General features: G+C 41.1%; 1 protein-coding gene across 1 annotated transcript in view; it reads left to right on the top strand.

Annotated features, from left to right (window-relative positions):
• Positions 1-15,999, top strand: part of CSMD1 (CUB and Sushi multiple domains 1) — a 2,626,220-nt gene that overhangs the window by 834,278 nt on the left and 1,775,943 nt on the right. Inside the window, exons 11-14 of the mRNA XM_085610820.1 lie at positions 1,665-1,852; positions 3,696-3,884; positions 10,532-10,648; positions 14,280-14,495. Coding sequence (XP_085466946.1) covers positions 1,665-1,852; positions 3,696-3,884; positions 10,532-10,648; positions 14,280-14,495 — 710 coding nt within the window. The remainder of the gene's footprint in view (positions 1-1,664; positions 1,853-3,695; positions 3,885-10,531; positions 10,649-14,279; positions 14,496-15,999) is intronic.

The following is a 15,999-nucleotide window of genomic DNA, read 5'->3' as shown; positions in this document are numbered from 1 at the left end:
CGAGAGATCCGTCTCCCATTTGACCCCCAGATTTTTAGCAGACTTTGCCGGGGTGGGTCGTGGAACCATTTCCTGCGGCCACCATAGGTCCGCAGGCGGCGGGAGAGTATTTCCAAAGAATAGTACCTCCGTTTTCTCGGCGTTCAGCTTCAATTTGTTGTTATTCATCCATAAGGAGATATCTGTCAAGCAACCCTTAAAGTTCTTAAAGGCATTTTCCACTTGTTAAAAGGGAAAAACAGCTGTGAAGTAGGTGGCCCAGGCAAACAATTCTCTCTGAAGACATGTGTTTTGGTCTCAACTGAAGGCAGCTACAAATACAGTGCCTCAGCTGTCCACTAGACCACCCCTGAAAATTAGGCACCTTTTTCCATTGCTGGCCCAAGCGGTGAGTCATGCCTTACATGAGCAGATGTGTCATGCCCACTTGCATTCTGTAAATCTATGTTGAAGGTATCATTTGTGTAATGAGTGGGAGAAAGCCATCACCATATCATTATCATCCACATCGTGGAGAGTCCCGTTATCAATCAGGGGGTTGTAAAGTACGGCAACTCACCTGTGAGGGTCTCAAGGCACTGGGGGGGGCTGCAGATCCATCTGAGCGCTGGGTTCATTTGAAGAGCCAGGACATGATGTTCTTCCTGAATTGGGACAATGATGGGAATTGCCTGTGTCAGGGGGAAATAGGGAAATAAACCTGACTGGGGGCCTTTGTAGTTCCCTGAGGCCCGAAGACATGCCAAAGGGAGCCAGGAATGTATGAAAAATTTGCAGTATGGTCACCTGGTAATTTGCCACGGATGGTAAAGAAAACTATAGGCACAGGAGGAGCAGCCGAGGAATCACTCGACAACTGGAGACTTCAGAGGTGATTGACCTAGTGATGCCCTCATGCCTTCTCCTTAGCTTCGTAGTAGTGGATGGCGTTGCGTCCCCCTTCACATTTCTATCTTTGTGCTTGGACTTCAATTTTAACTTATCTCAGGACTTGACCATGTAACTGACTGCTTGCAGGAACTGCCTCAAAGAACAGGAAAGAGTTCACGCCTGAGACTTGGAGAAGGACCACGGCTTACTTGAAGACTGAGCCACCTTTCTGTGCTCTGTATTATATAGCTTCACCTCCCAGTCCTTTATTACCTTTGGGTGCATGAGGACACAAGACATAGAACTGTGGTCTGAGCCTAGACACTAGAGACACACCTTATGTGGGTCCATGACCACTATTGGCTTTCTGCAGTTGCTACACAGTGTGAAACCTGTCCTTTTGGGTGGGAATATCATTCTGTAGTACGCTTGAATTTGTCTCAGGAATCGTCTGAAAACCGACAAGATCGAAGTGGAGCTTCAGATCCCCATGTGGTGTAGCAGCACTGCTGTAGAAAAGATTCGAGATTCAGTCTGGCGTCTAGGGATATATGGTTAGGAAACTGCTGTTAGATGTATCCTTCAGATAACATGGTCACTGAAGGGTAAAAATATGTTGTTAATTCCAAAAGGTTTCTCCTTACCAGGATTCCAGGATTATTAAAGACTATATAAATGATTGCCAAATTGGTTCCTTCTATATACATTTATATTCTGTGAATATATTAACACTGTTTATTTGAAGTTTATTTAAAATGTCAGGTGTGTTTCATAAATTGCCTGTTTTGTTTCAGATTCCAAACTGAAGTAAATTATGATACATTGGAGGTGCGAGATGGACCTGGTAATACGTCACCATTAATAGGAGAATATCACGGCACCCAAGCACCCCAGTTTCTCATCAGCACAGGGAACTTCATGTACTTGTTGTTTACTACTGACAACAGCCGTGCCAGCGTTGGTTTTCTAATCCGATATGAAAGTAAGTCAGATTTTATTTTTTACCTTGTAAAGCATTCATGCAAGTCTGTATAGCAACAGGAGTAAAATTGGTGCACACGACAATTTTTTACAACATTTTTTTTACATAAACCGAAATATTCCGTTTTTTTTAGATTTTAATATTGAAAAACATGGGACAAGTTTACCTCTCCATGTGTCGTTGCTGTCAAAAAAACATTTTGAAAACTCTCCCAATATTTGACATAATTTGAAGGCAGTGATTAAAAAAAAACCTTCAAAACATATTTGCATGTAGTAATGCATGCAGTTTGATTTGTTATTGACTAAACTAATGGGCAGTGTAAGGTTCACATCACGATGCAGCGTGAGAAACAAGCAACGGTAGGAGTGAAAGGACAAAGGACTGGTCTCCAGGGGAATAAAGGATACTGGGGCATATCAGCAACAGCCGGCGATAATTATCTCTAAGCGCACTTAGCACTAGGATAATTATCGCCGGCTAGCATGGATTTTTATTGCTGAGATAGAGTGCTATTAGCAACGCTTATCTCAAAAGCGATAAAAATCCTAGTGCTAACTGCCAAACGTGAGATTATCGCTGAAAACCCAGCGATAATGCCACAAAGTTTGCCGATAGCTTGCTGATAGGGCCTCACATACTTAGCCATGATATCCACCTTCCATAGGATATCATGGCTAAGTCAGTTTCAAAGCAGGTGTAAGGAAAGTAGCGATAACAGAGGTTACTGCTACTTTTCTTGTCACTATGCTGCTTTACGTGAGGCTTGATAATAGGAGAAATGTCGCTTAGCGACATTTCTCCCGTTATCCTGGGGAGTAACGCCCACTTTGCATCTCATTAGAGATGCAAAGATGGGCGTTAGGAATTCAGGTGCTAAGGCAAGGTTTCACGCGATAGCGTGACCTTGCTTTTGCAGCTGAAAACAGCCGCAAAAGCGGCGATAATTTTATTACGCCACCTTGTAGATATGCCCCACTGTTTGTCTTTTTAAGACCCAGGCTTGGTGGGCATTCTGAGAATCAGGCATTGCCCGGCATTGGTGAGAAGCAGACACTGCTGGGGAACATGAGGATTCCTAACATGGGCCGTATAAAGGACTGGCAGGAGGTGAGGACTGGACAGACGTATGCTGGGTTGGAGCATACACTCGCGGCATTAGCAGTGCCTCTCGATCATCTGAATGTACAGCAGGTTTTTGGGAGAGGATGCCTTCAACTCGCTGGTCACATAGATTTAGCAGTGAGCGTTTAACTCACGTTGAGGAGGGGACAGTTGGACATTTATTTGCCTTTGCCCCATTTAAAATTTCGAAACATTTTTTTTTTTTTACAGTCTTAAGGGCATATTATCAAGGACGGCGTTAAAATTATCGCCGCTTTAGCGGCTGGAAACTGCCCCTAAAGCGGTGATAATGGGCTTGATAATATGCCCTTGTGAATTTCCATAGAAGCCCAGGTTCGCACCAGAACCTGGGCGTCAATGGGAATTCTCTATGGCATATTATCAAGCCCCTTTTCGCCGCTTTAGCGGAAGTTAAAAGCGGCGATAATGTTATCGCCATTCTTGATAATATGGCACTGTGTTTTTTTTAATAACTAGTACACAAAACAATAGGCGAATGGGCAGGTCCTCCATTTCTATTGCTAGACAACTATCGAGTTGGTATTACAGCAAATGCTTTGCACTGATGTTCCAACAAATAAATCGGTGATAGAGGATTGGTGCATACAGTGTCATTCTATCACGTGGTATCACTGACACACACTCAGCAATAAACTAACTATTCCCAGAGTAAATCACACGTAGCTAAAGATTGATGATTATTCGCCTTCTTTTCTAGGTGTTACGCTGGAATCTGACTCCTGCCTGGACCCAGGCATCCCTGTGAATGGCCATCGACACGGGAACAACTTTGGCATCAGATCCACTGTACGATTCAGCTGTGATCCAGGGTACATACTAAGTGAGGAGGAACCACTGGTATGTGAAAGTAATCACCAGTGGAATCATGCATTGCCCAGCTGCGATGGTAGGTCCCAAAAACAACGAATGTTTTTGTTTTCCTTTCCTTTTATAAAATATTCTGGTTCCAATGTATGAATGTGACCCTGTTACATAGATGGGCCGCGTTGTGCTATTTTATTAGTGGAGGCAATGTTTTTTTTCTTTCAGTGTAAATTCGTTATTTAATTTGCCGTGGTTTTGAAAAAATTGTAAATGGAAAATGCTATTGTTCAAATAGTTATAAAATAAAAAATATTTTGATTCCTAAAGAAAATTGAATTCCTAAAGTAATCGAAACTGCGATGAGCATGAGGTGCACACGTCCTTTAGAATGTTTACGCTTATGAATTGCAAATGTGGGGTAGAACGATCGCTGCTTTGCTCCACGTATGAGAGGTCAAACGACTTACCATTAATTAGGTAGCCGTGCAGCTCCTCGCTCAGCAGAGGGACCTTGTTACAATTCATTAATCAAATTAGGTCTCCTTAAAACAACACATTTTCATAAATAATAAAAGGCATTAGTGCACTTGGAGGCACTGCCCTACCCTCAGTGACTATGCTCATTATTATAAGAAATGCTTGCTCATGTGAGATTTGAAAGTGTTCAGCTACATTTTTCAAAATGAGCTGTGAAACCCCCCGATGATCCACCAGATATATTTCTCGTGTCTCCACGGAGTGCAAAGAACGCTAATGACATGCAGAGGAAGTCGAGTTTTGAATGTATCAAGGAGAGAAGGACCGTCTTCCGTGAAAGCCAAGCCATATGAACTAGTACTCTGTTTGTCTAGGGGACCACTTAATTTGTGAATATGCAATGACTGCTAATCATTCTACGCCAACGTGAAGAATACCCATTTGTAATGAATAATTGAACACGTCGGTCCATCCCATCCTTAAGTGTTCACCTTCACTGGAGAATATTGCACTTTGGCAGAATATTAAATATTGACGTGCTGGGTCAAGTGTAGATGTAGTCGTTGTTAAATACAAATAGTCCTTGTGGCATGAATACTGCTAATTTACACATTTTTCGATACTTTCTAGTGTTTCCATTCAACTATATATAAGATGACATGCTCAGTTGATTTCGTGTATATTTGCCAAAAGTAAAAATAGTCGACAGAATAAAAATGATCTGGAACCGCATTGGACACATTGAATTTAGATTACAATATAGAGAACAATAATTCTATTGTGCAGGTCAGCCAGTGCAGGAAAGAGAAGACCTGGAGAAGAAAAGCTTTTTGTTCTGTAAGCCCTGTGAAGCAAGTTTGGAATCAGTACAGTGGCAATGGGAGCTGGCGGCTCCACAACTATTTTAGTGTAACTGAAGAGGAGTGGACTGGTCATTTCACCAAAGCATTCCTCTCCGACACATAAGCCCCCTTCATGGGCAGAAAGATTCTCCCATCTTGGATTTGATTCCTAAAAGTGCACATTCGAAACTTGTTTCTCATTAGTTAGGTAGTGTCCAGGATTCACCCTACTTATTGGCTACCTACATAGCTGGTAACCCACCAACAATTCATCAGAACACATCTGGGACCTGCTGAAGAACAGAGGAAGACTGGGCCAGCTTTCTGAGAACAGTGTGGACAAAGGGCTGGCCCTGCTTCGATTTGTACGCAGGACTACGAAGTGGACTCTATGGGTCAGTTGGCTGACCACCTGTGTTGCTACACAGAAACAAAAAGCTGCAAAAGGCCTTTTGTCCTGAAGTAACCAGCTGACCAATAGCAACTGGTCCTTTTTTTTTTGGTTTACAGAGTTTTATATAGCGCGAACTTGACCCAAATCCAATCAGGTATCAGGGCGCTTTACATAGCACCAGTTACATTACATGAGGACATTCATTTTTGTTAGTCACGGGGAGATTAAGTGATTTGCCCAGAATCACAGGATGTTCAGCGTCATTACAGAGACTCGAACCAAGTTCCCCAGGTCCGAGGTTGTGCGCCCTAGCCGTTAGGCCAACTCCTCTCTCCAACTGGTCCTGAACTTGGCCCTGCAGGTGGCCTCCGCTAAAGTGAGCCTCGCTAACCGCAGCCACCTTTCCTGATGCCTGGAAACACACCGAGGTCAGGCCAATCCTCAAGAAACCCTTGGCAGACCCCAGCGATCACCAGAACTACCGACCCATCTCTCTACTCTCCTTCCTGCCAAAGTCCTGGAGGAGGCCATTAACCTCCAACTTACAGAGCACCTGGAAAGAAACAGCCTTCTTGACCCCCTCACAATCAGGTTTCAGAACTAACCAGATCATTGAGACAGCCCTGATTGCCTCAGCAGATGACATTCACTCCTTACTGGACAGAAGAACATCAGCTGCCCTGGTCCTGCTTGACCTCTCTGCAGCCTTCGACACTATCTCTCACCACACTCTCGTCAACCGCATAAAACACATCGGCATCACAAACATTGCTCTGAAATGGATGTCTTCCTTTCTCATGGGACACACCCAGAAAGACAGGATCGCTCCTTTCACATCACAGGCCAAACACAACATTTGTGGCGTAACTCAAGGATCATCCATCAGCCCAACCCTCTTCAACATCTACATGGAACCACTCGTGGGCATCATCAGATCACACAACATAAACATCCTTTCCTTTGCCAATGACACCCAGCTCGTCCTATCGCTCTCAGCGGACCCCAGCTCAACTAAAACCAACTTCCACAACTGTCTGAAGAACGTCTCAGCCTGTATGAGGGACAACTGCCTCAAGCTCAACATGCACAAGACAGAATTCCTCATCTTCGGCAAGCACACAACCCTATGTAACAACTCCTGGTGGCCCTCAGAACACTGTCCCACCCCAACTCCTAAAGGCCACGCCGGCAACCTTGTCATCATCCTTGACAGCAAACTTTCCTTGAAACACCAAGTCAACACCATCTCCTCAGCCTGCTTCCACACACTCTGCATGTTCTGAAAAATCGTCAAGTGGCTCACCACCAACACCAGGAAAATGGTAACACAGGCCCTCATCACCAGTTGACTGGACTATGGCAATGCAGTCTATGCCGGCACCACCACCGAACTCATGCAGAGACTACAGCTGATACAGAACGCAGCGGCCAGACTGGTCCTCAACCTGCCTACGAGGTACCACATTAGCCAGAACCTGAAAGACCTCCACTTGCTACCATTACAGAAGAGATGCCTCTTCAAGTCCCTGACCCACGTCTACATGCCATAACCGAGAGCCCGCCTACATGAATCATTACCTGCACTTCCACTTGCCAAAAAGAAACCTCCACTCAGCACACCTCGCCCTCACAGAGATACCATGAATACGACACAGCCACACAGGAGGACGCGCCTTCTCCCAACTTGCCGTCAAGCCCTTGCATTACCTGCCTCTCCACCTCCGCACGGCACCATCACTGACCGCCTTCAGGAAGGGACTGAAGACCTGGCTGATCAAGTGAGACCAGCAGTAAGCACCTGGATACCCTACAAATATGTGATTGATTGATTGAGTCTTAACCCTTAAGTGCTGTCCCTGAGCTCCTGAGAGTCTTAGAAGTGACAAATAGGAGCGCTCCAGAAACGACTGCAAAATTTGAATTTCTTATGCTCTGAGGTATTCAAATCCAAACCAGTGGCTTAGACATAGAGTATGATCTCATAGTTTTACCTACATAGTCATGCCTTTAGCAGGATAATAGATCATATGACTGAAGAGGTCATTTTCATATTGTACCCATACATTTCTTTGTAAACCCTAAACAATTCCATAATTATTCTGCTCATGTCATTAAAAATGATAACTCAATTGCTCAAGAATATTATGCAAAGATTTCCCTTCTAGCTTTGATACAATTTCTTCATAACAAGTTCTATATCCAATCCGTGCCTAACAAAGAATGAATGTGTGTCCTAACGTAACGTAACTGGTGCTATGTAAAGCGCTCTGATACCTGATTGGATTCGGGTCAAGTTTGCGCTATATAAAACTCTGGAAAAAAAAAAACAAATCCATTGACAGTTCTGTTGTAAAGTACCTTTAATAGGCTCCTGCTGGGGCAAAGGTAAGGGTAGTCCCTTGAACATGTGCATCTATTTGTGAGCTTTGGGGCACCTTACTAATTTAACTGGACTTCTTTTCTAGACATCCTGTCCAAGCCAGTCTTACCATATTTCTTGTCGACATAGGTTCCTTATAGGAACAAAAGACTATGCCATATGTCTTGGTGACCACCTTCAAGGTGGTTCCAAGAGATGGTGGATGGAGGAGTTGAGGATAGGTTTTCCCAGTGTTCTGTGGGTAAATGTGTGTACCCTCACTGGGTTAAACTCAATGAACTTTTGCCACAAGATTGTTCATTTCAATGCAAAATCCTGCATCTCCTTTATTATAAACAAAAAATATTGTATTGTTGAGCCAACAAAATGGGATAATAGACATAGATGTTATGCATAGGATGCTGGCTTGCTGCATATTTCATGAGACAGTCAGTCAGTTTTCTGTAATTCTGGCTGAGGTTCTTAACACTAATAACGAGGAAGAATATTTTACTATTGCTATTACTTTATGAAGTTCCCATGTATAAAAAATGATTTATACTTCTGGTCCTGAATGCCGTGAGGCATAACATAGGCAGAATCTCTCTCACAAGGTGGCCCAGAACCTGAAGTCCGGTTGATATATCTTAGTGTTTGCTGTGACTGAAATAAAGCTAGCAGTGTTAGCCTGTGCTTGGATAAGAGACCCAGGGATATGTGACCCTATTTTTGCTTCTTCTTACCATGTGTTGTAACACATGGTTCACCACATTTGGTTAGTTCCCCGTGGCATGGCTTTGTTTTTTTAATGATATATCTTTATTACATATTGCTCATAAGATTGGTGTTTGCAACCATGATAAAGCAATATTCCTTCTCCTTGTTCACTGGTTCAATATCTCAATCTGCCAGTGCTCTTGATTCACAAAGCCATGTGCACATGAAAACCGCACTAACCCCTGCAAGTGTAAATATTCAGAAATGTAAGTACTTGCTGACTATTTTACTCATGAATAATATTAATCCATGATGGTGTATTGTTACTTATGAGTAAATGCCACTCAATGAGTGAGTAGTGTGAACTTCAGGGTTTCCAGATCAGTTTTGGACCTCTGACTAACTCGGGAAGTGGAGGGTTTACTTGTGCTATAGGGATGGATAAACTCCTTTAAATCATGGGGAAGGGTGAGTAGCATTCCTAAGATTCGCGGGTATGTAAGTCTCAATAGGGAACAATACTCTTCTTGAGGATATAAAAATTCACAACGTGTCATTGCAAAAAGGGGATGGCATTTCAGCAGTTGTAATTGTATATTTGTGCTGAAGGAAATGTCAGTGCACATGCATAAATTGCAGATCACAGGAATATTACCGAAGAGTGCCTTGAAAACTGAGACAGGTACTGAATTACATTCGTAAATCAAGAAACTTTAGAGAATTCCAGAACGTTGCAAATTTGCACTCGTGTTAGGATTTAACTCTGGAATAGATTTACAACGTAGTTAGAATCGGTCCTCGCGTGTTATGCTGTCAGCAACCGTACTAGAGAGAGGATACATTGCCAAAGAGATATATAACTACATTTAAACTGAGACGAAATAGAATCGACCCTATAGTAAGACCTTTCCTGCGTAACAGATGTTTGCATCATATACTGTGGACCAGAGTAATGACATGCGAGGGAATGCCAGGTATTGGCACTCCCACTTAAGATGTTTAATTAAAAAGTCCTATATAAAACTATGAACATGACAATGGATGGTGTAATTATGATTCGTCTACTGTTTTTCTACTTTGACTTCCTTTGATTCAACTACATTTGTTGCTATTTGCCAATGGTATGAACTTGTTCAGTTGGCATATTCATGACACTAGCAAGATTACCTGTGTAACTTTTTTGAAAAACACACAAATATTTCCTGCAGATATTTTAGGACTACAACAATATTCTCCTAAATACCATTCTCAATGGGTCACGAATTTGAAACCAAAATGGACGATTCTGTATCAAGCAGTGCAATTCACTATAGAGCATATCTGCACCTTCCCATGTATGATGCAAGATTTATCCAAAGCAATACATGAATCTTTGATCCATATGTGGAAGGATGGACTTATAAAGCCACATACCAGAACAATATGGCTCGCTCCACGTGCTGCTTACCCTGCTTTAGTTTTTCTTGGACATAAATTGAATACTGATGGATTTTACCATTGTCTGAAATAGACATAAGGACTACACAAGTAGAAATATCTATCATTTTGTGAATTCAAAGGTTCCATTAGTCCATTTTGGTAGCCCGTATGTCAAAAGTACTATGTTTTACTGAACATAACCTTGGAGTAAATCAGAAAGGGATTAGAAAGTCCAATCTCGTGGGGTGATCGTCACCCTTCTGTTAAATTTTATTTCTTCATGATTGATAGTTTTCTAATGCAGTTTTATTCTTGTCTATATTTTTCTAACCATGGAAAACATCATGATATATGAATTGCATTCTTACGTGCCAATTATGTTAGAATTGTTTTATTGTAAGATCGAATATAATTGAAGCTATTTGTTACTTATGTTTCAAAAGGATTGTTTTATTTTATGATTGAGTTATTTTGTATTTATAATGAATTGCATTGTCTGTTTTCCTTTCGTTATTATTAAGCTCTTTGCGGTGGCTACATTCATGGAAAGCATGGGACCATCCTTTCACCTGGTTTTCCTGATTTTTATCCAAATTCTTTAAACTGTACATGGAATATAGAAGTGACACATGGAAAGGGTAAGCCTAAAACATAAATAAGCATATGTGTGAATGTTTAAGCCTTTTTATACCGGAAAAGTACTTTCTCTTTGATCTGTTTGATATTTTTTTTAATTTCCTTAAATAGCAGCGCAACAAATATCTGTAGTCTTAACGGCAAATCCAATTACCATTGTTTGGTGAATCTTTACAAAATATATGACTAAGAGCCTTTTGAATTAACATGCAATTAATTTGCCATATCTACTAAGATATGGCGTACATCTGCTCCCTCCTACCTCTGACGCACTGTGTGCTGTCTAGCACCAGGCAGGGACCCTTATGCCATGCTGCAAGGGTGTCTGTGTTACAGGCAGGATTGTTTTTGTGAGGGGAGGCATACCTTCCTGTACTAAAATAATCCTTAGAGGCAATTTCTTCTTTTTATGAGTGCTCCAGAATGCAGCACACATGGAAAGAGGAAATAACAAGGAGAAACGCAAATATTTCTCCTCATTAGGCCTTTCTGTGGTAGGCGTACTATTTTGTCACAATCCTGCATTTACTAGATTTAGTACATATAGGATTGCATCACATTCCATGTGTGGATACACAGAAATGCCCATGCTCCACCCATTGAATGCCTACTGCTATGAAATATACTGCAACGTAACGCAATCCGCTGTGTTGCATTACATTTCTTTACAAAGCCACACAAGGCATCGCAAATCAACCCCTGCGTGACTAGATAAATCTTACTGAGGCTTATGCGGAATCCTTGCGTCGCCTTGTATGACACAAATCTGGACCGAAATGTATAAATTCATGGCATCCACGACTTGGTGGTAGGTCAACCTTCCGCTGGGGAATTTTGAATTATTATCAAGTAATAGATAGCCACTGTGGGAGAAAGTTTCTGCGGAAGTTATTTTCCTACAAGCAGGGGTTCCTATTCATGACTGTTAGGTGTCAGGAGGGACCAGAAGAGCAATGGTGAGGCAAATGCTAATGTGTTATCTCATCTTTGTCTGCTCAGAGAAACACGAATCTGTGTTATTTAGCGAATTTGTATCTGACCTTGAACTGAACTCACCATTTGCATCTTCATGTGTGCAACATTTTGATATAATTTGGAGTAAAAAGGCAATGACAATGTTTCACATTTCGTTCAATACAAAAATAATCCATGTTATTCCTCAAGAGGGAAAATATTTGCATAATCCTTGCAGATAACCTCCACTCAATGAAGAAAGGTTCACACGTGCATCTTCATTTTCAATGAAGAAGGAATTTTGAAACTGACATAAATATTATTTGATATTAAAATAAGGGCCTGCTCACATACTGTTTAGAGAGCATTTGTCTTTAACAAAGGAATAGCATGATAGTACGATAGCAAATCCAATGGCAGCAACAATATACAAGAAGGGTGGAGTGATGAAAACTTTGTTTACTATGTAATATAATAGTTTTACAAAACATGCAAAAAACTTGGCTAAACCTGAGATACGAGTTTAGCAATAATAACAGCTAAAACCTGTGAAAATCTATTGCTAATAAGTATTGCGAGCTCGAAATTCGTTGCTGAAAGGCACATTTTAGTAAAGAGGAGCAATAATTGATTTAATCGAATTGCTTAATAGCAGCTCTAAAGATAATAACATTTATTTCAACAGAAATGTAAAGTATGTGAAGAGCAGTACTTCAAATTATAGTATAGAAACCTCCATGGTGAGAAAAGTGCTTCCGTGTTAGGTCAATTTCTAAAAATGAAACGAAGTGGCAGAATCTAAAGTATTGCTTAGGGTGCAAAAGCAGCTTGCAGTACGCCCTGTCTGTGCAGCAAAATGCTAGTACCAATTGCCTAGAAGCACTCATATTATTATTTTTTAGTGCACATTGAATTATGAAAGTGGTGTTTTTCAATGAAAACATACAGACGTTGCCACCATGTGATGGACTGTCATAAAATAAGCGCTGCCAAACATTGGCACAAATTAAGTACTGGCTTGCAGTAAGACAAACATGATAGGTTGTAAAAGTGGGATGTGTTCTCCCTTGAACAACTTCTCACTGGTTATAGTGTCCAGGAGTCACAACCACCCACTACCTTGTGAAGCCTACAAAAATGAAACCTTACTCACAGATCATGAGAATACTTTCTTGACCTGCGTGGGGCCCTGAAGGGCAGATCCTGCTCCCACTTGTGTCCAGTACTGAGAGGGGGACCCCAAGGGTCCGTTGGCAGGCCTTTTGTGTGGCTATAGGGACATAACAAGCGCTCAAGAGGTGTTTCGTCTGGAGTGACCTGCTGACCAGTAGCAACTGGACCTAATCTGCACCCTGCTGATTACCTCAAGGAAAAGGTGTTCAACTTCAAGATGACTTTGATAGGACATCATTAGATACAAGATGTGGGCTAGAAATTCGAAATCTAGGTTTTGCACTAGACTCTGCATTGAATGATTCTGTGCAAATCACTTCATCACCCTGTGCCTAAAATGAATCTTCTGAATCACCATTTGATGGGCACAGTCTAAAGACATCTCACCATGTCTTTGTGTAATGTACAGCGCTCTGTTGCTTCCTAACTATCTACAAACCACATAATTGTCAATGAATACAAACAAACAGCTTCCAGGTTTGCATCACTGGGACATTTTGAGCTCCAGAAAGGAAACTAAGTCCGAAGGCTGAAATCTAGATCGGGTGAAGGCGTGAAAAGTACATGCCCGATGAGAAATTCTGTAAAATTTGAACTTAGCCTCTCAGAGATTTTCCATTCAAACTAGCGGCTTCAGCAGGACCACCTCCAACATTCGTCCGACTTCAAGAGGACTTCACCAGATACAGTCTCCTGCATTCTGCAGCACACATAGAAAGAGGAAATAAGTGTGGAGAAATTAAAATATTTCTTCTTGTTAAGCTTGAACTGCGGAGGTATAAGGTTTTGAATCAACCTCAGGCTTAAGTGATTAAGTAAATCTGGGGCAGCGTAAAAATCCATGGGTGTTGCATGGGAAAACCCACTACAACACCCGTGGAATGCCTCCTTGATGCAGAGTAAGACAAACAGCGACTTACGCTGCTTTGTCTTACTCCATATACATGAGGCCATGCACATCCACTCAGAGTGGCTTGGCGTCGCCTCATAGATATGATTAAGAGGTTTGTGCCGGCGGAGCATAAAAAAAATGATGCTCTGGTGGAGCAAGCCTCTAATAAATAAGCCCCCAAGTTTATTGCTGACTGATTGATCTTCACCTGATATAGGCACTCCACTAAAGAAAATCTTGTTGAGATGATGATAAAAAGCAGGGATTGAAGTGAGGGGTGGGAGTACCAGATAGAAAATACAGTCGAATAAAGCACAGGTGGGCAACCATTCATTACTTTGGTATTCAAACTCAATCTACAATGTCAAAATCATTATTGTGTAAGTATATTGACGTTATTGCGATTGTGTGTTAACCTTGTATCTTCAAATGCTCTTTAATGTATTATTTCCATTCTTTTGTTTCTTGTGTTTCCATGACCTGTTGCGGAATTTTTTAGCCGGTTAAAATGTGTAATCCTTAATGAGACAAAAAGCATATATTTTCTGTGAAATTAATTAAATATTGAACACAGTACATTAAGTAACTTTTTGAACTTTGTGTTTTCCCTTAAGGTGTACAGCTGGTGTTTCACACCTTTCATCTCGAGAGCTCTCATGATTATTTACTGATCACAGAAGATGGCAGTTTTGCAGACCCAGTAGCCCGCCTCACTGGTTCAGTCCTTCCTCCTGCTATCAAAGCAGGCCTTTTTGGAAATTTCAGTGCTCAGCTTCGATTTATATCAGATTTTTCAATCTCATATGAAGGCTTCAACATTACATTCACTGGTAAATGTATTATTATGACAAATCCAACCCACTAATTAAATGCATTAATTTACAATGTTACATTTAATGACACTTTTGGGTGTCGCGGAAGTCGAGTTAATAAATATCTGATGTAGCTGAAGTGACATCATGCGTCGTTTGAGCTCCACGTACACTACTCATTTGACCTTTCCTCCAACCATTAACCTCTGCATTGATGCACGCTGAAATCAGGGGGTTAAAAGTGTGAGGTATGAGTTGCAGCCTGAAGACAGGCAGTTCTAAAGAGGACTTAAGGCAACAGTCCAATAAATCAGGGTTTATCACATTACCTAAGGAGCAGTATTTCTCTCAGCAAGGGCTGGTAAAGTGCCATGTGCCGGGTCTAAAATTCTGAATGGACAGCTGCCAAAAGTTTGTTCTTTTTTCAGTTTTAAAAAGGTAACATTATTAAGATGAAAAATACTAATTACAGTAGATGTCATATAAAGCAAGCAATTATAACATTGAAATAAGAAAAAGAATCATATCAAATAAATAAACTGCGCTAGTTAATAACCATACACGTTAATTAAATAGAGATAATATTAACAATCATGTAACATAGAATGTCAAGAAGGCTTTTAAGACTTCTTGCTCTGTAGGTGATCTCAAATTATAGTGTTTCGCACTGGAAAGACAATTTGGATAAGTCTTTCCAATTTTTAGTGATTTGCTGAAATGCCACTGCTATGAGCAAGTCCAAAATTCATGTACTTAAGGGACAATCGTTCCAGTCATCTGACCCGGTACCTAAAAATATATTAGCTGAGAAAGAGGAGCTACACAATCGAAAATCATGACTATCTGCTTTTAGACTTCCTCCCAAAAATCCTTACAAAAGGACAGTCAAACAGTAGGGAATTTAAATGGGCATGTGCTAAAGAACAGGACCAGCAGGTGTCTAACATGTCTGTGTTTATTCTATGCAGGGCTGAGGAAGAAAGGAGGAGCCTATTATAAATGTAAAAAAGTGTTTGAGTGGTGGTTTTCCTGATCTCAGTCCAAATTTTTGTCCAGGTGGGAATTGACCAAACCTTCCCACAATCTTGTTCCCAAGCTAATTCTGTCTTCGTTTTGTCTCTGGAGTTACTTGGCTTGTTAAGAAAAGAGTAAATGGTAGAAGCTCTAGGGTATGTGTGAAGAAGATTGTGAAAAGGACTATTGTTTTGAGGGTTATTATGGGTAGATGAAGGAAATTGGGTGAGGAAGTGGTATATAGTGTCTTATAATAGTAAATATTTATTTCGAAATGAAGGAGGAAGGGAAAATAAGGGGCTAGCCTGAGAGTAGGACTTTACTCTATCTGCCTCAAATAATTGATGTACCCAAAGTAAGCACTTGTGTCTCCAAGTTTTCCAGTAGAAAGATTTATCTTTGATGAATATAAGTTTATTGTGCCATAGAGTGGTATTAAGAAACATTGCACGATTTTCAGGGAAGAATGAAAGAACCGATTCAAATAAGCAACATGAGTGTTTAAGAA

The sequence above is a fragment of the Triturus cristatus genome, chromosome 6, assembly GCF_964204655.1.
Source record: "Triturus cristatus chromosome 6, aTriCri1.1, whole genome shotgun sequence".
Classification (NCBI taxonomy): Eukaryota; Metazoa; Chordata; class Amphibia; order Caudata; family Salamandridae; genus Triturus; species Triturus cristatus.
This window is presented reverse-complemented; position numbering and strand designations above follow the sequence as displayed.